This window comes from Myodes glareolus, chromosome 5 (assembly GCF_982192425.1).
Source record: "Myodes glareolus chromosome 5, mMyoGla1.1, whole genome shotgun sequence".
NCBI lineage: Eukaryota > Metazoa > Chordata > Mammalia > Rodentia > Cricetidae > Myodes > Myodes glareolus.
The window spans coordinates 58457-79974 of NC_142030.1; the positions used below are offsets into that span (position 1 = coordinate 58457).

The following is a 21518-nucleotide window of genomic DNA, read 5'->3' on the forward strand; positions in this document are numbered from 1 at the left end:
GTCTACAGAGACTGGCTGATTAGAATTTCAGAACTATAGAGAGATTGCAATATTGCAGGGCCACAGGCTAATTACCTTATCTTATTCTGGGCCTCTGAAACAGTCATTCCTTGCCTCCTGTGTCAGAACTAACATCTTGAAACAACAGATTAAACAAAACAAACAAAAATTCCAAAGTAGCAAGCAAACAATACATATTATTTTAGAATCTATTAATTTAGCAGAAAACTAGCTTCTACCAATGCAAAAGCTAAGAGTGCCATCAGATAGCAACTTGAGCCGCCAGAAAAACTTACCCAGCATTAATGTACCTCCTTCTCTGATGTACCACCAACCTATTTTAAACTTGATTTAAGACTTTCTCTGCTCTGTAAAACTGTAAAACCTTTGTGGAATTGCTTCCATGTTGGGACATGGAATTTGGGGTAACCCAAATCACTGTTCCAGGACTATGGTCACTCAAAATGACTCCAGAATAAACTCTTATTCCTTTTAAGATGAGAGCTGTTGAGTTGACATATTTATAAAATTTATCTGATTGACTCATTGCTTTAATTTTTGTTTCCGTGGCACATTACCTCTGAATTCATCACAAGGAGATAGATTCTTACTACACAGGACCTGCAACTGAAGGCTTTCCATTTAAAAGACACTTGCAGGTTAGCATTAGGCTCCACCCTTGCGAATTTCGGCGGGGTGGGGGGAGTAAGGCGGGTTATATGCATGCAAACCGAGTTCCCATAATGCCTTGCTTTCTTTGGAACTGAAAGTACTTAAAATTAGAAAACATCCTGGAACATCTGGAGATCGTCCCTGAAGCGATCTCCCAGGAGACATCCCATAGAAGTCCCACGAATGAGTAATAAAAAACACCCCGCCCAACAATGGGAAGCGGTTTTGAAAAGCTTTATTCCTGAACTCAGCGTCATTTCCCGCACCCTGGGCGTGGTTGCCTTCTCTTTGCCGCTAGATTGGGCTTGATACCGGTGTTGAAGAAAATGAAGGCTTCTCGGAGCTCAGAGCGCCCTGGCCCTGTGGGGCGCCTTGGAGCTTTCTGCTACGGCGGAGCCCAGCTGGCCATCCTGCTGCTGTTCCTTCCGCCATCAATTTTGGGTGAGCCGCAGGGAGGTGCGGGGAGGCACCGACGCGAGGTCACCGGGACCCGCGGTAAATGGGCGCAGCAGAGACTGCAGCACTGGTCTAGGTCCCTACGGTGCCCAGCGCCCCTTTCCCTTGGGTGAGTGTGGCGCTCTCAACCCAGATTGTACTCAGTCGGTAGGTCTCCCACCGGCTTGTCTGTACTTAGTGTAGAGCCATTTGTAGTGAAAGGAAGCGGTGTGGTGGTTGGGGAAGTCATGAAAATCTGCGAGACTCAATTTCTAATCTTAGAATTTAGTTGTGAGGAAAGTTAATATGCCTGTGTGTTTCCTCATATGTGAACCCGAGATATTGAGGTATTTCGTGATGTTGCTACTTAATTGGTGTTGACAAGTGTCTAACCCATGTTCTGCTGCTTAATTTACCTCTATCATGGAGCCGTTATTTATGCTTTTGTTCTGAAGGCCTAGACTAACAGGTCTAGGGACTGTTTACTTTATCTCTCGCCCCAAATCCTCTTCAACTCAGTTGAGTTCCTACTTTAAGGGAGATCCTCCCACTCCCACCCTAGATTAGGATTTGAAGAACAAGGAAGACCCTGGTTGCAATGAAATATTTGCAAGTAATAGAAACTTGAGAATTTGCATATTACACTTTAGTGATGGTTAAGCACAAAAAAAGAGGGCCCTTTTTACCCACTAGAGAAATTCTAAGTACCCTTTCTACGTCTTCAATAAGAATTTTCTCAAAGAAAGACTTCCTTGAAGACTTTTTGCATTGTTTAGACTCATTGACAGTTGAAATGGCAGTCTTAAGTGTTTTTGTTCAATTCGGTGTTTAAGGTTTTCCTCTAGACCGATTACATATATTAATTGAACCTTCTTTTCTGAGAACAGAAAAATAATAAAAACAAAATTTCTGCAAAAAATTGTGTTTGAGGGGCTGGAGAGATGGCTCAGATGTTAAGAGCACTGTCTGCTCTTTCAGAGGTCCTGAATTCAATTCCCAGCAACCACATGGTGGCTCACAACCATCTTTAATGGGATCTAGAACCCTCTTCTGGCCTGCAGACACACATGCAAACAAAAAATACTGTTTACATAATAAATAAATCTTTATAATTGAGTTTATATATTTATCTCCCTAGGTACACATAGTAACTGGTCAGGTGACAATATATGATAAAATTTAAGTTTTTAGAAATGAAGTATACCAAGAATGTTGGCAATCTTCTATCAGTGCGTAGGGATCTTTGTGACTTTGTCATCATCTGGCTGAAATGGTGCTACAGTTTTGCCATAGTTATTAAGATACTGTTATAACCCCAGGCATTATCATGTGCAAAGGAAATTTACCAAGGTTATCACAGTATCCTTCAAATGTGACTCAGGCTATGGAGTACTTTAGAGAGTTGAAAGAAGAGAATACTACTAGAATGCTTCCACTGGCCACAGCACTTTGTGATTTAAACAACATGTGGTGGAGAGCTTTACCTCAAAGATAGAATCATAGAGAAACTGGTTCTGGGGTTCCAGTCTCTGCTACTTACAGCTGAGGACCTTGAATCCAGCAAGTCAATTAACAAATGTCCACATGTGTGCCTCTGACAGCATTATCAAAATGTACGAAGCAAAAATGGGCAGACCTGTAAACAGCAATAAATGAATCTACTCTTAGAGTTGAAAGCTTCAATAACCCTCTACTAGAACTAGACAGATGGAGCAGGCAGAAAAACAGTAAGGACATAGCAGGACTCAGCAAGGCACAACAGTAGAATATACCTTCTTCCCAGGCTCATGGACCATTCACTAAAATAAACCAAAATCAGGGCCATAAAATGGTACAGTAGTTAAGTGTTACTAGAATACTGTTGGAGTTGGTGGACTCTGGCATGCCCTAAGATGCTCTTGTAGGACCGTTTCTGTTAACTGCTGCGTGAAGACAAAGAAGGGGAGTTAGAGTTTGTTTCCTGTGCTTCATAATGCATCTCCGTTTCCATGTTCTCAGATGTGTGATTTGTAGTTTATATTATCTAATGATAGACAAAATAACCTTCTTATATGTCCTGCACTGAGAAATACTCACTAAAGATGATTATAGTAAGAGTAATTTCAGAAAACAAGGTGGCTGCACTGACTACCCCTTTATTTGCCTAAGGATACACACATATGTAAGTTGTATGTGAAAGACACTCAGAGGAGGAAGTGCTGATCATATAAGAACAAATAGCAACAACAAAAATCTAGAAAGTATCAAGAATAGTAGTTGAAATACAGCCTTATATACAATCCTATTAACAAAATCTGTGATAATATTTTGTCACTTAAGTGTTAACTAATGATATTAGATCATTGTGTCTAGTAAAGTATTTAAAATGCTTATTCCAAGCCAGGCAACAGTGACACACATCTTTATTCCCAGCATTCAAAGGCTGAGGTAAGTGGATATATCTCTTGAGTTTGAGTCCAGCCTGGACTACAGAGTGTGTTTCAGGACAGCCAGGACTACACAGAGAAACCTCCTGAAAATAATAATAAAATAAAAATAATAACAAGAATAAAAAATAGTAAAAATAATAAGATTTTATTTTTATTTGTATAGCATTCCTTTAAATATTTATGCAGACCATAATTATAAATTTATTTTTTAAATTTTGTGTTCTCTATTTTAATTAATAAAATTGCTTAAGCAATGTTTCAGAATCTCTCCACTAAAGGGTAAAGTATGTAGAATAGGAGCAGAGTATAGAGTGTAGCTCAGGTTGACAACTTCTATTTCAGCAGTCATGGAAGTGGTCATGAGTTCACAGTTGTGATGGCTCAGGATGTATCAATCAGTGTCTTAAATGGAACATTTGAAAGTAGGTTACATCTTCCAGGACAAAAACAAAACAAAACAACAACAACAAAACACATAGTAAGGTAACAATGTACATGCATGGGAACAACTAAAAGTATGCAGACTCACTGTACTGTATATTGTTAGCAAGAAGTAGTGAAAGTTGTCATGTGCTGTTTACTGGCAGATAAGGGACTGCTGTTGGAAAATGACTCAGCAGTGTCTCAAAAAAATCCTATCATTTACCTGGGCATTTTTCTCCCAGGTTTTTACTTAAGAGAAATAAAAATCTGTGTCCAACAGAGACATCTACATTAGTTTTTGTAGCTGGGTGGTATTTTGTTTTGTTGTTTTTAGATTTTATTTATTTTTATTTTATCTTTATTAGTGTGTATTAGTGTTTGCTTGCATGTATGTCTGTGCACAATATGCATGTAGTGCCTACAGAGGTCAGAAGAGGGCAGCAGGTTTCCTTAGACTGGAGTCACATAAGTTTATGAGCTCTCATGTGGGTGCTGGAAATTAAACCTGAATCTTCCGGAAAATGAGAAAGAGCTCTTAACTGCTGAACCTTCTCTCCACCTCCATCATCCCTACACTGTTGGTAATCACCAGTAAATAGAAAGAACCAAAATATCCTTCAATTAAATTATGGCATATTTATTTATCTAACTGAATATTTCTCAGCAATGAAATACATATAAATTTCATTTATATGGGTAAATCTCAAAGTAATTACTTTGAAAAACTAGACCAAAGAGAAAACAAAGACTGATACTTGTATGAAAATTTCTTTTAACTGAATGCTGCACTTGGGATTGATTCCCTTGCTGGGACTAATGGGGGAGACAATTATCAGCCTTGTATTCATCCCACTTTTCAGCTAGAGAAAAGGTGAAGACAGGATATTTGAAATCACAGAAACTTTCACTCAGTGGTTTTGTTGATGTTCTTTCTATTTTCTCTGTGTTTATCACACTGGTTTTCACCGGAATTTTTTTTCCCTTAGTAGGTTTTTTTGTTTTGTTTTGTTTTCGCTGTTATACAGTATTTTCAAAGTGGTAATAACTTTGAAACTTAGAAATATATGAACTCTAATCAAGACTCTGCAAATGAGGGCTTCTTGGGACGTAGTCTGTCTGTACTCTTCATGGTACTTATTTTACAGTATATTATTTATTTGCTTATGGCAACAAAATACATCTATTGATTATAATTGGGTGCTTAGCTCTGGGCCTGGTATTTATCTATCGGAACAAAGGTTATTTGGTCTATTACCTTCACATTATCTATCTCTGATAGCTATTGAAAGAAATCCTATCTAATGTATACATGTTTAAAATAAAAAAATATAATAATAAAATATTATTGATATAACAGAGGAAAAGATAATGGTTAAAGTAAGAACAGGTAGTTTAAGTTTGATATTTTTCAGGTCTGGAAATTGGTATGTTAGCTGAGACCTGGAAGAAGAGTGGAAGCAAGAGAGAAATGAAAGGTTCCACATAGAATGTTTCAGAGATAGAGAATGAATGCATGTTTGGAGGAAACAGATGTGGAAAGTAGTAGTCTGGTAGTACTAGCAGGTAGTCAGGTTGTAGTCTAGTAGGAAGTCAGCTTGAACGTGCTGAAACATACGTGTGAAAACACAGAACAGGACACCCATAATTCAGTGGAGTGTGTGGGGACAGCCACAGCTAGTCTAATATTCGAGGAAAATTAGGAATGTGAGCTTTTTGAAGTGAATCCTCTACTTTAATAGGCAATGCAAAATTGGTCCCCAATTCTAACTCTAACCATTGTCAACAGAAAAAAATATATATGCTTTAGGAATTCTTATGTCTATTGATTTATGCTTAGGAACCATGATAAGAACTTATGAGGTATAAACCATAAATCATAGCCCAAATGTGAAATGTATTGTTCAGGAGATCTCAGAAATAATCAGTTGTAAGGTCTTCCAAGGATTTCCTGACAAAACAGGCTCATTTCCTACAAGTTTTGACAAAAATATAAACTCTTGGAAAAAATCCATATGCCCACTTTAGCTGCGTACTGTACACTGATACTATTTTCTCTTTTATATGAATAACAATTACAACTTACCAACACCACTCTGTGTGTGTGATACTAGTAAATTTTTACATAAGCTTCCTTTGATAATCCTAAGGAACCTACTAAGTAAATAATGTCATCATCTTCAAGAACATAAAGCAGAGACTCTGACATATTAAGTAATTTGCCCATGACATCAAAGCTAAGAATGGAAGGACATTCAAAAGTTCAAAGGATCAGGTCTCTCTGAATCTATTGTTTTTAATACTACGTCTTTTTAATTTCATCGTGATACTGAAACAAATTCCCCAAACTTTATGACCTTAAACAAAAGAAATGTGTTCTCTAATAGTTAATTCTGGATTCCCAAGTCTGGAAAGCTGTGTTGCTCTGTAGGCCACAGAGGAAAAACGAGTTTCCTTATTCTTTCCAGCTTCCAGATGCCCACATCTCTTGACTCATGGCTATTCCTATTCTTTAAGACCAGCAGCTATGCATCTTTAAATGTCCTTCCACCTCTTGCAAACCTCTTACCTAAGAACTATTGTGAATACATTTAGTGTTTATGCAGGAAATCCAGGGTAATCTGTAGATCTTAAAATGTTTAGTAATACCTATACAGCCACTTTACCCCAGAATGTCATCTTACATGCTCTAGGGATGAGAACATGGATATCTTTGGGAAGTAGTTACTTAGTGCATTACTTTTCTAGTCATTATGACAAAATAGCTAACATAAACAATGTAAAGGGGAATCAGCTTTTTTGAGAATTTTGGCTCATGTTTTCAGAAGGTTCAGTCCATGCTGATTGAAAAGGCATGGCAAATGGACCAGCTGGAAGACTATCTGGCTTCTTGCTTAGTAACAGAACAAGAAATAGAGAACACTGGCCTGACCCCAAAGTGGATATATCATTGAAAGTCATGCCCTTACTGTCCCACACTGTCAGACTGGCCCTGTGTCCCAACCTACCACCTCCAAAAACAGCTCCCACAGCAGGAAAGCAAGAGTGACAGTAATGGATATTTATAGACAAACGATAGCATTTAGCCTATTATGCCTTTCTAGGTAGACTTTATTGAGTTTAACTACACGAGGGAGTCCATTGCCATTAGCATCCAGTCTAGTAGCAAGTAACTGGCATTCAACAAACAGCATACTGTGTCTGTACTGAATATGATTATCAGTGATTTAAAGTACATGTTGTATTTAAATGTTTGATAGTAATAGGACAAAGGTGGGAAATTAGCATTTTCTATAATTCTTGTTGGGGAAATTATATTGTTGTTAGTAGATGTTTATATGTTGAGATCATGTTATTTTTGAAACAAAAACAAAAGTACAATAAAAGTAAGTAATAGTAATAAATATAATCACTAATCAAAACAAAATGAAAGCACAAAATCACAAAAGACAAAAACAGTAAGATGGTTGATTTAGTCTTAATCTTATTAAATATTAATAGTCAATTCCTTTTTAAAGACTGAAATTGTCACATGACCAAATGTCTGAAGCTATGGGATAAGGGAACATGAGAGCCATGGCAGACTCACAGGAGAACTTTGAAAGTATTAAGTTTGCTTTCTGTTGCTATGATAAACAGTGACCAAAAGCATCATGGGGGGATGGAGAAGGGAGATAGGTTTATTTGGCTCGCAAGTTAATAGTTCATCACCTAGGGAAGGATGCCAAGGCAGAAACTCAAGAACCTGGAAGCAGAGACTACAAAAAAATGCTACTTACTAGCTTGTTCCCCTACAACTCAAGCCCACCTGCCCAGGAATGGCATCAAACACAGTGGGCAAGGCCCTCCTAAGTCAGCCATTAATCAGGAAAATGTCTCCACAGACATGTACATAGGCAACTCTTATAAAGGCAGTTTCTCAGTTGAGGTTCCCTTTTCCCAAATAACTCTAGTTTGTGTCAAGTTGACAAAGACTTAACCAGCAAAGGAAGATTTTAAAATTTCAGTGAAAACAACAGCTATTCATATCTTCCAGGTACTATGCAGTACAAGCTACCAGTTCAGAGTAGCATCTGGCTCCAGAGATAGATTATATTAGACCAGAGCTTTGTAAATTTAGATTTCCGCAGTTGCTAGGGAAAGAGTATCACATGAAAATGGATGTGGAACAGGAAATGAAATGGGTGTTTTCAGTCTAATTCCAAAGTTTGAGAAGTTGTATAAGGCTTCAAATTTCTTTGCATAATTATGATATAGACAAGAGAACTATACTGTTTGAATATACTTATTTAATAAATGGAACTATTATATATTCTTTTATACAAAGAATGCCATTAAAATATGCTGATACTCTAAAAACATTTTAACCAAAGTTTGAAACATCTGTTATAATGACGCAAAAGTAATAGAGTAACACATTCAAAATTAATAACGGCAGGTGAATATGAAAGGATAAAAAACACCATGTCAAAACAAACCAATGTAAAGCTAGCTTGGAAATGGCATTATGATAGTATGTCTTTAAATAAGTATTATGTGTTTATATTTAAAAGTATTGATACAGGGTAGGGGAGATAGTTCAGCAGATAAAGTTCTTGTTGTACAAGGATGAGAACTGATATTCAAATCCCCAGAAACTTATGTTGATTCTGGGTGAATGTGTCAGCCCAGCTGGAATTCCAGCCTCTGAAGGTACAGACAAGGGATCCCAGGGTAATTGGCCAGCAAGATTGGCCATATCAGCAAGGTCTGGGTTTCACTGAAAGACCCTGCCTCAATGAGAAAATTTCAAGAGTTGATAGAGGATGATTTTCAACATCACCTAAGGTTTCCATGTGCACACACACATGCATATGCAACTGCAATCATACAATGTAAAACCTGCATATTTGCATACAAACCAAGCACAGACATACCACATACATGCGCATGCGCGTGCGCACACACACACACACACACACACACACACACAAATCAAATAAAACAATTGAAATACTGGATATTAAATATGCTAACCTATTTAGTTTTATTTCACAAATAAAAATATAACATGAAGCAAGATTTGTTGTGAAAATTAGAGATATTTTACTATGATAAAAGTTAATCTTTTATAAAATATAGCAATTTAAATTTGCATGCTCTAATAATACAGTATATAAAAAGGTGGGCATAATGAAAAGAAATAAACAAGTATATAATAAAATAGAATATTTGAACATGACTCTTTAGCATCTAGTAGAACAAGCAGACCCATCAAAATCAGAAAGTATATAAAATGAATTTAAGCTAGCATCCATTTTGGAGTTACCAAAGCTGACCATATGCAAAACAAGATGCAGTCTGTTTAAAAACTAACTAAAAATACAGTGTTCAAAATTTTTTGTATGCCTTACTATACCCCCCTTAAAATTTGAATTAATTAATTGAGAGTTTTGGAAGAAAATGAAGTCATAGCAAAAATGTAATATTTCCAAAGTTAAAATGATTTTTTTCCAACAGATAATTATTGATTGCTTGTTATTTCACCCTAATTGTCAATTAATTTAACTCTGCTAAGCCTTATGGGAAGATAACTGAGGCTAGAAGTTAAATAAAAACATGTATTGAAAAATACATTCACAAAATGAAACACAGTTACTATTTTTCAATTTTATTATTCTTCTCTCCTCCCTTGGCCAAAGTGTTGATCCCTTTCTGAATCCCAGAGAGGAAGATCGTGGGCCAGGAGAGCTGGTTGGTTGACTGAGACTGAGAGGAAGGATACAATGCCTGAGTCTGTTTTGGTACAGGAGAGAATCAAAAGTGAGGATGGGATGGATGAAATCTAAACACAAGTACTCTCTGACTGGTTGAACTTTGAAACTATGTTGGAGTTTTCCTTCAGCGAAAGACTATTTGTCCTACCTACATTATATTAATGTGTTACATGTGAATTATGCTACATACACATTGCTTTAAAAAAAAGAGCAGAGGTATCCATAACTCCAGTTCTAGGGGATCCAGTATTGTCTTCTGATCTCCAAAGGCACTGCATGCATGGGGTGCACATATATGCATTTCAGCACAAGAATCACAGAATAAGATGAATAAATCTTTAAAAATTATTAAAGCAGAGGCATTTTAAAGCAGAGACTTACTTATAGATGATAACTAAAATTATTTTAAAAAGTTACTATAAAAATACCCATTAAATGTACTGGAGAGATAGCTTAGAGTTTAAGGGTACTGCCTATTCTTCCAAAGGTCCTGAGGTCAATTTCCAGTAACCACATGGTGGTGCACTGCCATCTGTAATGAGATCTGGTGCCCTCTTCTGTCCTGCAGGCATACATGTAGACAGAACACTGTGTACATAATAAATACATAAATCTTTAAAAAGAATATTAAAAGAATAATTCCTTTTGCTACTATTAGAGTATTCTTTTTCTTCTTTGATCACATCTATGAAGTATATTGGAGAGAAAGAAAAGGTGAAATAAATGTTCCTCCATTAAGTGTAATGTTGCTGTGGTCTCATTCTCCAGGCCAGTGCAAAGCCCCATCATGGTTTCCATTTGCCAATCATATAACTCAAACTGATGAATCCGAGTTTCCAATGGGAACATCTTTTATGTATGAATGTTGCCCAAGATATATCAAGAGGCAGTTCTCCATCGTATGTGAACAAATCTCAGACTGGACAAGTATAACACGAGGAGCTCCTGCTTGTTGAAGTTTTCTGTCCCACCTGGAACCCCACAGCTGTTTAGCCCCAAAGAAAATCACACAGAGGTCTCCAGAAGTTATAAAGCTGATTGGCCCATGAGCTCAGGCTACTTATTAGCTCTTGTAGCTTATATTAACCCATTATTCTGATCTATGTTAGCCATGTGACTCAGTACCTTTTTCCCTGGGGCAGATCACATCCTGCTGCTTCGGTGATCTGGACAGGAGTGGGGGGAAATCAACTTCCTCCTTCCCAGAATTCTCCTGTTCTCCTTGCATCATTTCTACTTCTTGTCTGGTTTTCCTGCCTATACTTCCTGCCTGGCCAATCAGTGTTTATTTAAAACATGATTGACAGAATACAGACAATTCTTTCTCACCAGACAAGTGCTGAAAATAAGTGTATACATGACTAACTGCAGAGAAATGTGACAGAGAGTAGATACTTTGTGGCAAATAGTAGAGTCTGTTTCAAATTTGTCTGTATTTTAAAATTATGGCACATGTCATTAATAATATTATCTAAGGCATATAATATAGTACATTGACTTTTTCTTGTAAGCCATATCTTTACTCTGTGCTTCTGGCCTCTCAATTGTTGATAAATTTAGTAATAATGACCATCACAGAGCATTATTGATGAAAAATACCCTCAGGATATTTCACTTAGTGTATCCAACTTCGCACAAGTGTCACTAAGTAACTAGTGATTCCAAAGCAAAAAAAAATGTGTATTTAATAACCAAGAGATGAAAAGAATGCCTTGGTAATAAATGAAGTATTCATGGTTTTGGAAGTCACTATGTGAAAATAAGAGAAAACTTGGATGGGAGTTCTTTTGGAAAGAAGTGTCTGATGAGTTTCCTCAAAGTAGCAAAAATCTGTGAAATGTTGCAATTTTGTATGCTCTGTATACAATAAGTTACAGTCAGGTTAGAATTTCATAAACTAAGTTCTACTTTACTTGGTTCCAAAATTCTGTTTCTTTCTCACAGGTAAATCATGTGCAACTCCTAAAGATCCTCAGAATGGCATAGTTCGTGTACTCACAGACACTCAGTTTGGATCCAGTATTAATTATACTTGTAATACAGGGTGAGTTGGCAACAGCAGTACCACCTTCTATCCAGGACTCAGTAAAGACATCTAATTTGTTACTTCCTGATTTGTGTTTTGGTTGTGTTTTGATTTGTTTTGTGCTAGAGGTTGAACTCAAGGCTTTAATCATGCTACACAAGTGCTCTACAGCAAGTCCACACCATCAGAATGTTGCCTTGCCTTAAAAGGCTTGAATGTAAGTGTTTAGTTCTTGATTGAAATATACAAAAATATAACATGACTAGGTGAAAAAGATATGTTATCCCTGCTGAATAATTAAGACAGCACACATTAGCTTTCCATTACTATAATAAAATAATTGAGATAGTTAAAAGGAATAAAGGTATCTTTTAATTCATAGTTATAGAAATCTCAGTTCAGTTCATGTTCACTTAACTCTCATGGTTTGATCTAAGGTGGCATGGTCCATTACAGCAGGGACATGAAGAAAGGAAAGGCTTTGAGGCTAAGATCTCAGTATCTTCTCCAAAGGCATATAGCTGGTGACCTAACTTTGTCCCTTAAGGTCCACCTCTTAAAGATTCTACAACAGTCCAATAAGATCATAGCCTGGGAGATTAAGCCTTTAAACTATGAGCCTTTGGGGATGTTCCTAAATATGGCAACATACATAGAAAGTAAAACACTCACTGGATGGTATGGTGCAGACTAAGCACACAGACTTCTGAAATCCAGAATGGATCTTGCTAGAAGAGAAGCCTAGAGAACTCTGAGTAAGAACAGGTCTTAAAAATCACAGTTTTTATTAATGAGCTTACTAAGGTTGCTGAAAGGACTACCACAGAGTGTTTTCAAATAAGAGAAATTGCTGGAGTTCTGTTCTGAGTCTAGAGGTCCAAAATCAGGTGCTGCAGGGCCCTACTCCTTCTGATGTCTTTAGGGAAGAAAACTTTCTTGCCTCTTCCAGCTTCTAGAAGCTCCAGGTCTTTCTAAGTTTGTAGAACACAACTCTAATTTCTGTCTATCTACATAACTACTTTCTCTCTCTGTCTGTTTTTATGTATTGTTCTGTATGTATTTATATTCAATGTTTTCTCTTTATATAGTGATACCAGTTATGTTGGATTAGGATCCATTCTAAAGACCCAAATTTTAACTTGATTTCATCTGCAATTATCCTATTTCCATATGATGCGGATCAGCATATCATTTATGGGACACGATTCAACTACAGAAATCCATCTTTAAACTTGTCAGGCAAGAAGTCTTCACCAAGTATGGTGCTGCTGATGTTAGCACTCCACTTTATTCAAAGTAAAAGTGTTGCCTTAACCTTATTTTGAATGTTAGTTAAGTTATAGGACATGAGCTAAATCTGTGTTCTTAATAAGAACCAAATAAAAATGGTATTGGGGGGTTCAAAAATTTTAAAACATTTGCTTTTCAAAGAACACATAGAAGATAACACAAATAGGAAAAAAATCTAAAGCATAGAATTTGTAAAGATGTTTCCATAATATATGAGTTTCTGCAATGAAAAGACAAATAATTTTAAAACAGGCAATGTAAAGATGTTTCCATAATATATGAGTTTCTGCAATGAAAAGACAAATAATTTTAAAACAGGCAAAGGAGAGGTTGAAGAGATGGTTCAACTGTTAAGGATATAGATTACCCTGCAGAGGACCTATGCTCAGTTCCTAGCACCTCCTCTGCCTGTGATCGAGAGAACTGACTGATATACTCTCAGGCCTTCACTGGTGCTACATGTGCACACACAAACCTCACATGTACACATAATTATAAAAACAAATAAATCTTTTGCCAGCTGTGGTAGGGCATGCATTTAATTCCAGCACTCAGGAGACAGAGGCAGACTTACTTTCGTAGATTCAAGGCTAGTCTGGTTTGTCTAGTGAGTTCCAAGCCAGCTAAGTCTACATAATGACACCCTGTCTCAAAACAAAACTAAGCAAAAAACAAGCAAAGGATTAAGCATTTATCCAAAGAAAATGCACAAATGGACTATAAGGAAAAGATATTTACTACATAAAGCCATCAAAATGCAAATTATAACTACTTTGAGATACTGTCTCACCTGTGAAAATATTTCTAAAGGTAAGACAGTAGAAAGTATTGACAAAAATTGTAAAGATATAGAAGTTGCCATACATTTCTGAAGTAGATTACACACCAGTGTTTCTGAAGATTCGAACAAGCCAGCTCAGATCCCCTTAGAGTATAGTGATCCACTGAATCCACTTAGTGCTGCCTATTTGTTCATGAGTATAAGACCATCTATTGAAGCATAGGTAATTTCTCAGAAACTACATCCCTGAAGAAAAAATAACTCTCCTTTTTCCTGCTGCCATCAGTTGCTAACAGCTCCTAAGCTAGATATGAGATTTCATTAATCCATTTCCCATCTATGCTGGGATTTTGGCAGCTTAATCTTGTGCAAGTCTTATGTACACAATCACAGCTGCTGTGAGTTCATGGGTACAATGGCCCTGCCATGTCTAGAAAACACTTTTCTTAGTGGTCAATCTCTATCTCTATCTCTGGTCCTTAGAATCCTTTTGCCCTTCTCTCTATGATGATCCCCAAGCCTCGGGTACAGAATGTATAAAATAGATGTCCTATTTAAAACTGAACAGCCTGCACTGTCTTATGCTCTAGATGTTGTCCAGTGGAGTCTATGTGTATAAAGATAAGATCTTGGGATGCAGTTTATTATTATGTTTATTTAGCAGAATAATACTGTTAGTTTTTCCTCTAGGGCCTATGACCTAGCCAACCTCTGATTTTTGGTGCCATTAACAATACTGGATATGAATTCCTAATTGTGTAGCAGACCTTAAACCCAGTCAACAGTATTATTTTTAATCTTTGTGTCACTATTGCACCACAGGGTATAGCTTGCCATGTCAGTGATTATTGTAGCTTGCAAAGTTTATGGTTGAGTAAGACTGTCAATGACTTTTGACACTTGGGAGTGTACCTAGAACATTCAAGTACTATGAAAGCTAGCCAATAGGGATGAAGTTTCCAGGTTAGTACCAGCTTGATTTCTTCGTGTTCTTTGACTCAAGCATGTGGTATCTTCAGCAATAGGGTCTTACCAACAAGTTCTGAAAGGTAACCAAGAGCAATGGTAATAGCCTGTTTATATTTGAGGGACATCTATGGGAATCCATTGGTCAACAACTCAAAAAGAAGCAGCCCATACCTGACACTGTGGGCTTTTTATTTAATATCCTGTGGTATCTGTAAGAGGCATTGCCCCCAAGTAATATGGTAATGCCATTTAAACTTCTTTTATATATGTATATATTTTAAGAAACTTTTACAGTAGTAGGTTTCTACATAACTTTTTCAAAGGTTTTTAGTGTTATTATGTTGGTTAGTTTTTATCAACCTGACAAACTAGAGACACCTGTGAAGAAGGCATCTCAGGTGAGGAGTGGCTTATATTAGACTGACCTGTGGGCATGGCTGTGGGGGCATTGTCTTCATTGATGGTTGATGTCAAGGGGCCAGTCCACTATGGGTGGTGCCACCACTGGGCAGGTAGTCCTTAGTTTTATAGGAAAGCTGGCTGGAGTATAAGCAAGAGAGTGAGCCAGTAGGCAGCACTCCTCTGTGGTCTATGCTTTCCTTACTTTAGGTCCCCATTTAGTTCTTCCCATGACTTTCTTCAATGCTGGACTGTGACATGGAAATGTAAGTCAAATAAACCCTTTCTTTCTCCTTAGTTGCTTTTGATCAGCATTCTATCACAGCAATTGAGACACAAACTAGGACAATTATCCCTCCCTACATTCTTTCCTCTACCCTACCTTCTCATTATCCACCCTATGTAACACTTCCTCTTTCATTGTTCCCCTTTCTTCCTTTATACTACCTTAGTTAAAATGTCATCAGCTTCAAAATTATTATTACTATAAGGTCTTTTATATAAGCTTTGAAGTAATCATAAAGATAACCTGTAGTAAATATACAAAGATAAAGTTATTAAATATAACTATTACCAAAGGATCATCAAATTACAAAGGAAGAAAACAAGTGAGCAGCAATGGAAATGAACTAGAAATCAATCAGAAAACAAAATAAAATAAGTGCCTTTCCTTATCTATCAATAATTTGCTTTAAAAGAAAATTAGTTATATACTTTAATAAAAAAGTAACCAAGTGACCGAATAAATAAATCAATATGCAACTACCTACAAAAAAACTCAAGATATAGCTTTAAAGACACATAATAAATGCAAATGAAGGGAAAAATATTCCACGAAAATGGCATATTGTGGGAACTCCTTCAGTTAATAGTAGCCTTTAAGATACCAGCCCACTTTGGGCATGATCTAATATACTATAAGTACAGACGAAAAGCATGTGAGACCTCTTTTTTTTCTGCTGGATTTGGTTCCAATTCCCAGTGTACACAGAGGACTGTGGATCACTACCCTTACTGTGAGTTTATCCCCAAATAGATGAACTTTTGTTAAACTCCATTCCAGGCTATTGTGAAACTCTACAATGGCAAGTGGAATAAATCAAGGTGACCATTAGACAAACTAAGTGAAAAACTATCAAAATAGGCAATGTCATGGATGTATATCTTTTCCTTGGATAAAGTAAACAAACAGCTATTCACACAGGTAAAGAGGACAATCAATGACAGATCAAAGAAAAGATTCTATTCAAGTCCAGCTTGATGAATCAATGAATTTATCAGTATTACTTGCAGAAGAATAGTTGTCTCAAAGGCAACTTCATTACCAAAAAGTTCTACCCTCAGCATGGACAACTCATGAAAAGCTACACTATTGAAGTATTCTACCTCCCAGTCAATCTCCTGCCACCTCTAAATCCTAGTATCCCTCATGACTATATGTAGTTGAGGCAGGAGGGAGTAGCACCTGTAATCTCAGGTAAGGGTTTTGTGACCCTTCTAAAGACATGCTAATATTCTCATCACCATTACTACAGACCTAGCTGTGAACTTTATTTTCTGCTTATTTCTGCAGGCCACGGTCTCTTATAGGTTACAACAATTAATTCTACTTCATGTTGGTGATGATCGTGTTAAGGTCAGAGGAACTAGATGCACTATAGCTGTATAATGGTAAAAAGGTCAGTTGACTGACAATTATAAATACATATTCACACCAGAGCACATGAACATGTAAAGCAAATATTAACAGAACTGAAGGCTGAAATAGACAGCAGTGCTGTAATAGTACAGGACTTAAATACTCCACTATCAACAATAGATTATTCATCAAAAAAACTCAGTAAGAAAGGAGCAGATAGAAATAAAACGATCCATCAAATAACAGAAGAATCTCTTTTCTTCTCAAGTCTACATAAACCATTTTGTAAAATATGTAAAATATTAGACCACTGTCATGAGTGGACTATATCAGAAACAGATTAATGTGTTTCTGTCTCTTGATAATATCAGAACTTATTAGCAACAAATTCACAAGGTATATATCATGGTTTCAGTGACAATAACTTGCTAGATAATACTGCTTTTTTGGTGACCCTCATGAAGGTGAATATAAAATTTTCTTTATAATAATCCAATTACTGATATTAACTTTCAGGTTATGCATTACATACTCACATATGTCTCTCTGTGTATGTGTTAGCTGTGATGAAATAACCTGGCCAAAGCTGTGTGGGAGAATTGTCTGTATTCTGTCAATCATATTTTTTTAAGTAAATTTTATTAAATTATAAAAGTTTCCATTTCCGCCCCCCCTCCCAACACCCTCCCACTCCCCCCACTCCCCCTCCTCCTCCCTCTTCGTCCCCCAGGGCAGTCAGGGTTTCCTGCCCTGTGGGAAGTTCCAGTTCCTTCCCCCTCCCTCCAGGTCCAGGAAGGTGAGTGTCCAAACAGACTGGATCCCCAAAATCCAGTATATGTAGAGGAAACAGGTCCCAGTGTCATAGTCAATGGCTTTTCAGAAAGACTTCGGGCCAGCCACAGTCAGAGACTCCGGCCAAATTCCGAGAATCTGGTTAGATCACGTCCTCGTTCAGTCCCAGTCCAACTGGCCTTGGTAAACTCTCATCAGATCCGTTCTCTTGTATCAGTGGGTGATAGCATCCCTCGCAGTACTGATTTCGTTTTTCATGTTCTTCCTCCTTCTGCTCCTCATTTGGACCTCGGGGGGCTCAGTCCGGTGCTCCAATGTGGGTCTCCGACTGTATCGCCGTCCTTCGCCAGATGAAGGATCTATGGTGATAAGCAAAATATACATCAGTATGGTCATGGGCCACAGCCGATTCAGGCACCCTCTCCTCTGTCCAGAGAGCAATCTGGGGGATCTCTCCTTGGACCTGGGATCCCATATATAATCAAGTCTCCTGTAAACCCTAAAATGGCTCCCTTAGTTGAAATATATTCTTCCCTGATCCCATATTCATCCTTCCTCCCCTCCCCCCATCCCCGGCCACCAAGCTTTCCCCGTTCCTCCCCTACTCCCTTCTCTCTAACCCTCTCCCCTTCCATCGACCCTCCCACCACCCCATGCACCCGAGGTTACCTGGGACTCTTGTCTATTTCCTACCTCCTGGTGGATAGCTAAATAATCTTCATCAGGTTCATCTTCTTATTTAGCTTCTCTAGGATCACGAATAATAGGCTCAAAGACCTTTAATTATGGTTAGAATCCACTTATAAGTGAATACATACCGTGTTCCTCTTTTTGGGTCTGGCTTACCTCACTCAGTAAAGCGTTTTCTATTTCCATCCATTTGCATGCAAAATTCAAGATGTCATTGTTTTTTACCACTGAGTAAAACTCTAATGTGTATATGTTCCACACCTTTTTTAACCATTCTTCTATTGAGGGGCACCTAGGCTGTTTCCAGGTTCTGGCTATTACAAATAGTGCTGCTATGAACATAATAGAACAAATGCTTTTGTAGTATGTTAGGGAATCTTTAGGGTATATTCCCAAGAGTGGTATTGCTGGGTCCTGAGGGAGGTTGACTCCCAGTTTCCTGAGAAACCACCACACTGATTTCCACAGTGGCTGCACGAGTTTGCATTCCCACCAACAATGGATGAGTGTTCCCCTCACCCCACATCCTCTCCAGCATAGGCTATCATTGGTGTTTTTGACTTTAGCTATTCTGACAGGTGTAAGATGGTATCTCAAAGTGGTTTTGATTTGCATTTCCCTGATCGCTAAGGAGGTTGAGCATGACCTTAAGTGTCTTCTGGCCATTCGAAGTTCATCTGTTGTGAATTCTCTGTTAAGTTCAGTACCCCATTTTTTAATTGGGTTAATTAGAGTTTTAGTGCCTAGTTTCTTGAGTTCTTTGTATATTTTGGAGATCAGACCTTTGTCTGATGAGGGGTTGGTGAAGATCTTCTCCCAGTCAGAAGGCAGCCTTTTTGTCCTACTGACAGTGTCCTTTGCTTTACAGAAGCTTCCCAGTTTCAGTAGATCCCATTTATTCATTGTTTCTCTTATTGTCTGTGCTGCTGGGGTCCTACTTAGGAAGAGGCCTCCTGTGCCTAAATCTTGTAGACTACTTCCCACTTTCTCTTCTATCAGGTTCAAAGTGGACGGATTAATGTTGATGTCTTTAATCCATTTGGACTTGATTTTTGTGCATGGTGATAGATATGGATCTACTTTCATTTTTTTACAGGTTGACATCCAGTTATGCCAGCACCATTTGTTAAAGATGCTTTCCTTCTTCCATTGTATACCTTTAGCTCCCTTGTCGAAAATTAGGTGTTCATAAGTTTGTGGGTTAATATCTGGGTCTTCTATTCGATTCCATAGGTCGACTTCTCTGTTCTTATGCCAATACCAAGCTGTTTTCAATACTGTAGCTCTATAATAGAGTTTGAAGTCAGGGAAGGTAATGCCTCCAGAAGTTCTTTTATTGTATAAGATTGTTTTGGCTATCCTGGGTTTTTTGTTTTGCCATATAAACTTGATTATTGTTCTCTCAAGGTCTGTGAAGAAGTTTGATGGGATTTTGATGGGGATTGCATTGAATCTATAGATTGCTTTTGGTAGAATTGCCATTTTTACTATGTTGATTCTCCCAATCCAAGAGCAGGGGAGGTCTTTCCATTTTCTGGTATCCTCCTCAATTTCTTTCTTCAAAGACTTAAAGTTTTTGTCAAATAGGTCTTTCACTTCCTTGGTTAGAGTAACCCCAAGATATTTTATGCTATTTGTGGCTATCATGAAAGGTGATGCTTCTCTGATTTCCCTCTCTGCTTCTTTATCCTTTGTGTATAGGAGGGCCACTGATTTTTTGGAGTTGATCTTGTATCCTGCCACATTACTAAAGGTGTTTATCAACTGTAGGAGTTCTTTGGTAGAGTTTTTGGGGTCACTTATGTAAACTATAATATCGTCAGCAAATAACGAAAGTTTAACTTCATCCTTTCCAATACGAATCCCCTTGATCTCCTTATGTTGTCTTATTGCTATTGCTAGAACTTCAAGCACTATATTGAAGAGGTATGGAGAGAGTGGACAGCCTTGTCGCGTTCCTGATTTTAGTGGAAAGGCTTTGAGTTTCTCTCCATTCAGTTTGATGTTAGCTGTCGGCTTGCTGTATATTGCTTTTATTATATTTAGGTATGATCCTTGTATCCCCAGTCTCTCCAACACCTTTATCATAAATGGGTGTTGAATTTTGTCAAATGCTTTTTCAGCATCTAGTGAGATGATCATATGGTTTTTTTCTTTCAGTTTATTTATATGATGGATTACATTGATAGATTTGCGTATGTTGAACCAGCCCTGCATCTCTGGAATGAAGCCAACTTGATCATAATGGATAATTTTTCTAATGTGCTCTTGGATTCGGTTTGCCAGTATTTTATTGAGAATTTTCGCGTCGATGTTCATGAGTGAGATTGGCCTGTAATTCTCTTTCTTGGTTGTGTCTTTGTGTTGTTTTGGTATTATGGTAACTGTAGCTTCATAAAAGGAGTTAGGCAGTGACTCTTCTGTTTCTATATTGTGGAATACGTTAAGGAGTATAGGTATTAGCTCTTCCTGGAAGTTCTGGTAGAATTCTGCATTGAAACCATCTGGTCCTGGGCTTTTTTTGGTAGGGAGATTTTTGATAACAGCTTCTAATTCTTCGCGACTAACAGGTCTATTTAGATTGTTCACCTGTTCTTGGTTAAACTTTGGTATATGGTACTTATCTAAAAAAATGTCCATTTCTTTTACATTTTCCAACTTTGTGGCATATAAACTTTCATAGTAAGATCTAATGATTCTCTGAATTTCCTCTGTGTCTGTGGTTATGTCCCCCTTTTCATTTCTGATCTTATTAATTTGCATGTTCTCTCTCTGCCGTTTGATTAACTTGGATAGGGGTTTGTCAATCTTGTTGATTTTCTCCAAGAACCAGCTTTTTGATTCATTGATTCTTTGGATTGTTTTCTCTGTTTCTATTTTGTTGATTTCAGCCCTCAGTTTGATTATTTCCAGTCTTCTACTCCTCCTCGGTGAATCAGCTTCTTTTTTTTCTAGAGCTTTCAAGTGTGCTGTTAAGTCTCCAATGTGTGCTTTCTCCGATTTCTTTAATTGGGCACTTAGTGCTATGAACTTTCCTCTTAGCACTGCTTTCATAGTGTCCCATAGGTTTGAGTATGTTGTGTCTTTGTTTTCATTAAATTCAAGGAAGAGTTTAATTTCTTTCTTTATTTCTTCCTTGACCCAGGGGTGATTTAGTAGTTGACAGTTCAGTTTCCATGAGTTTGTTGGCTTCCTGGGGGGAGCATTGTTGTTGAATTCT

At 37.5% G+C, this 21518-nt stretch overlaps 1 protein-coding gene across 3 annotated transcripts in view; it reads left to right on the forward strand.

The window, feature by feature from the left end:
- Positions 1-762: 762 nt before the first annotated feature.
- The window catches only part of LOC125403734 (complement component receptor 1-like protein), a 50750-nt gene continuing 29994 nt past the window's right edge, over positions 763-21518 (forward strand). For 2 of the 3 annotated variants that reach the window (XR_015737818.1, XM_087906009.1), the window contains exons 1-2: positions 763-1113; positions 11657-11756. Coding sequence is in view for 2 of the 3 variants with exons in the window: in XM_087906009.1 (XP_087762135.1) it covers positions 999-1113; positions 11657-11756 (215 nt within the window). In the remaining variant the exon portion in view is untranslated. The remainder of the gene's footprint in view (positions 1114-11656; positions 11757-21518) is intronic. The other variant, XM_087906011.1, reaches the window with a different exon arrangement.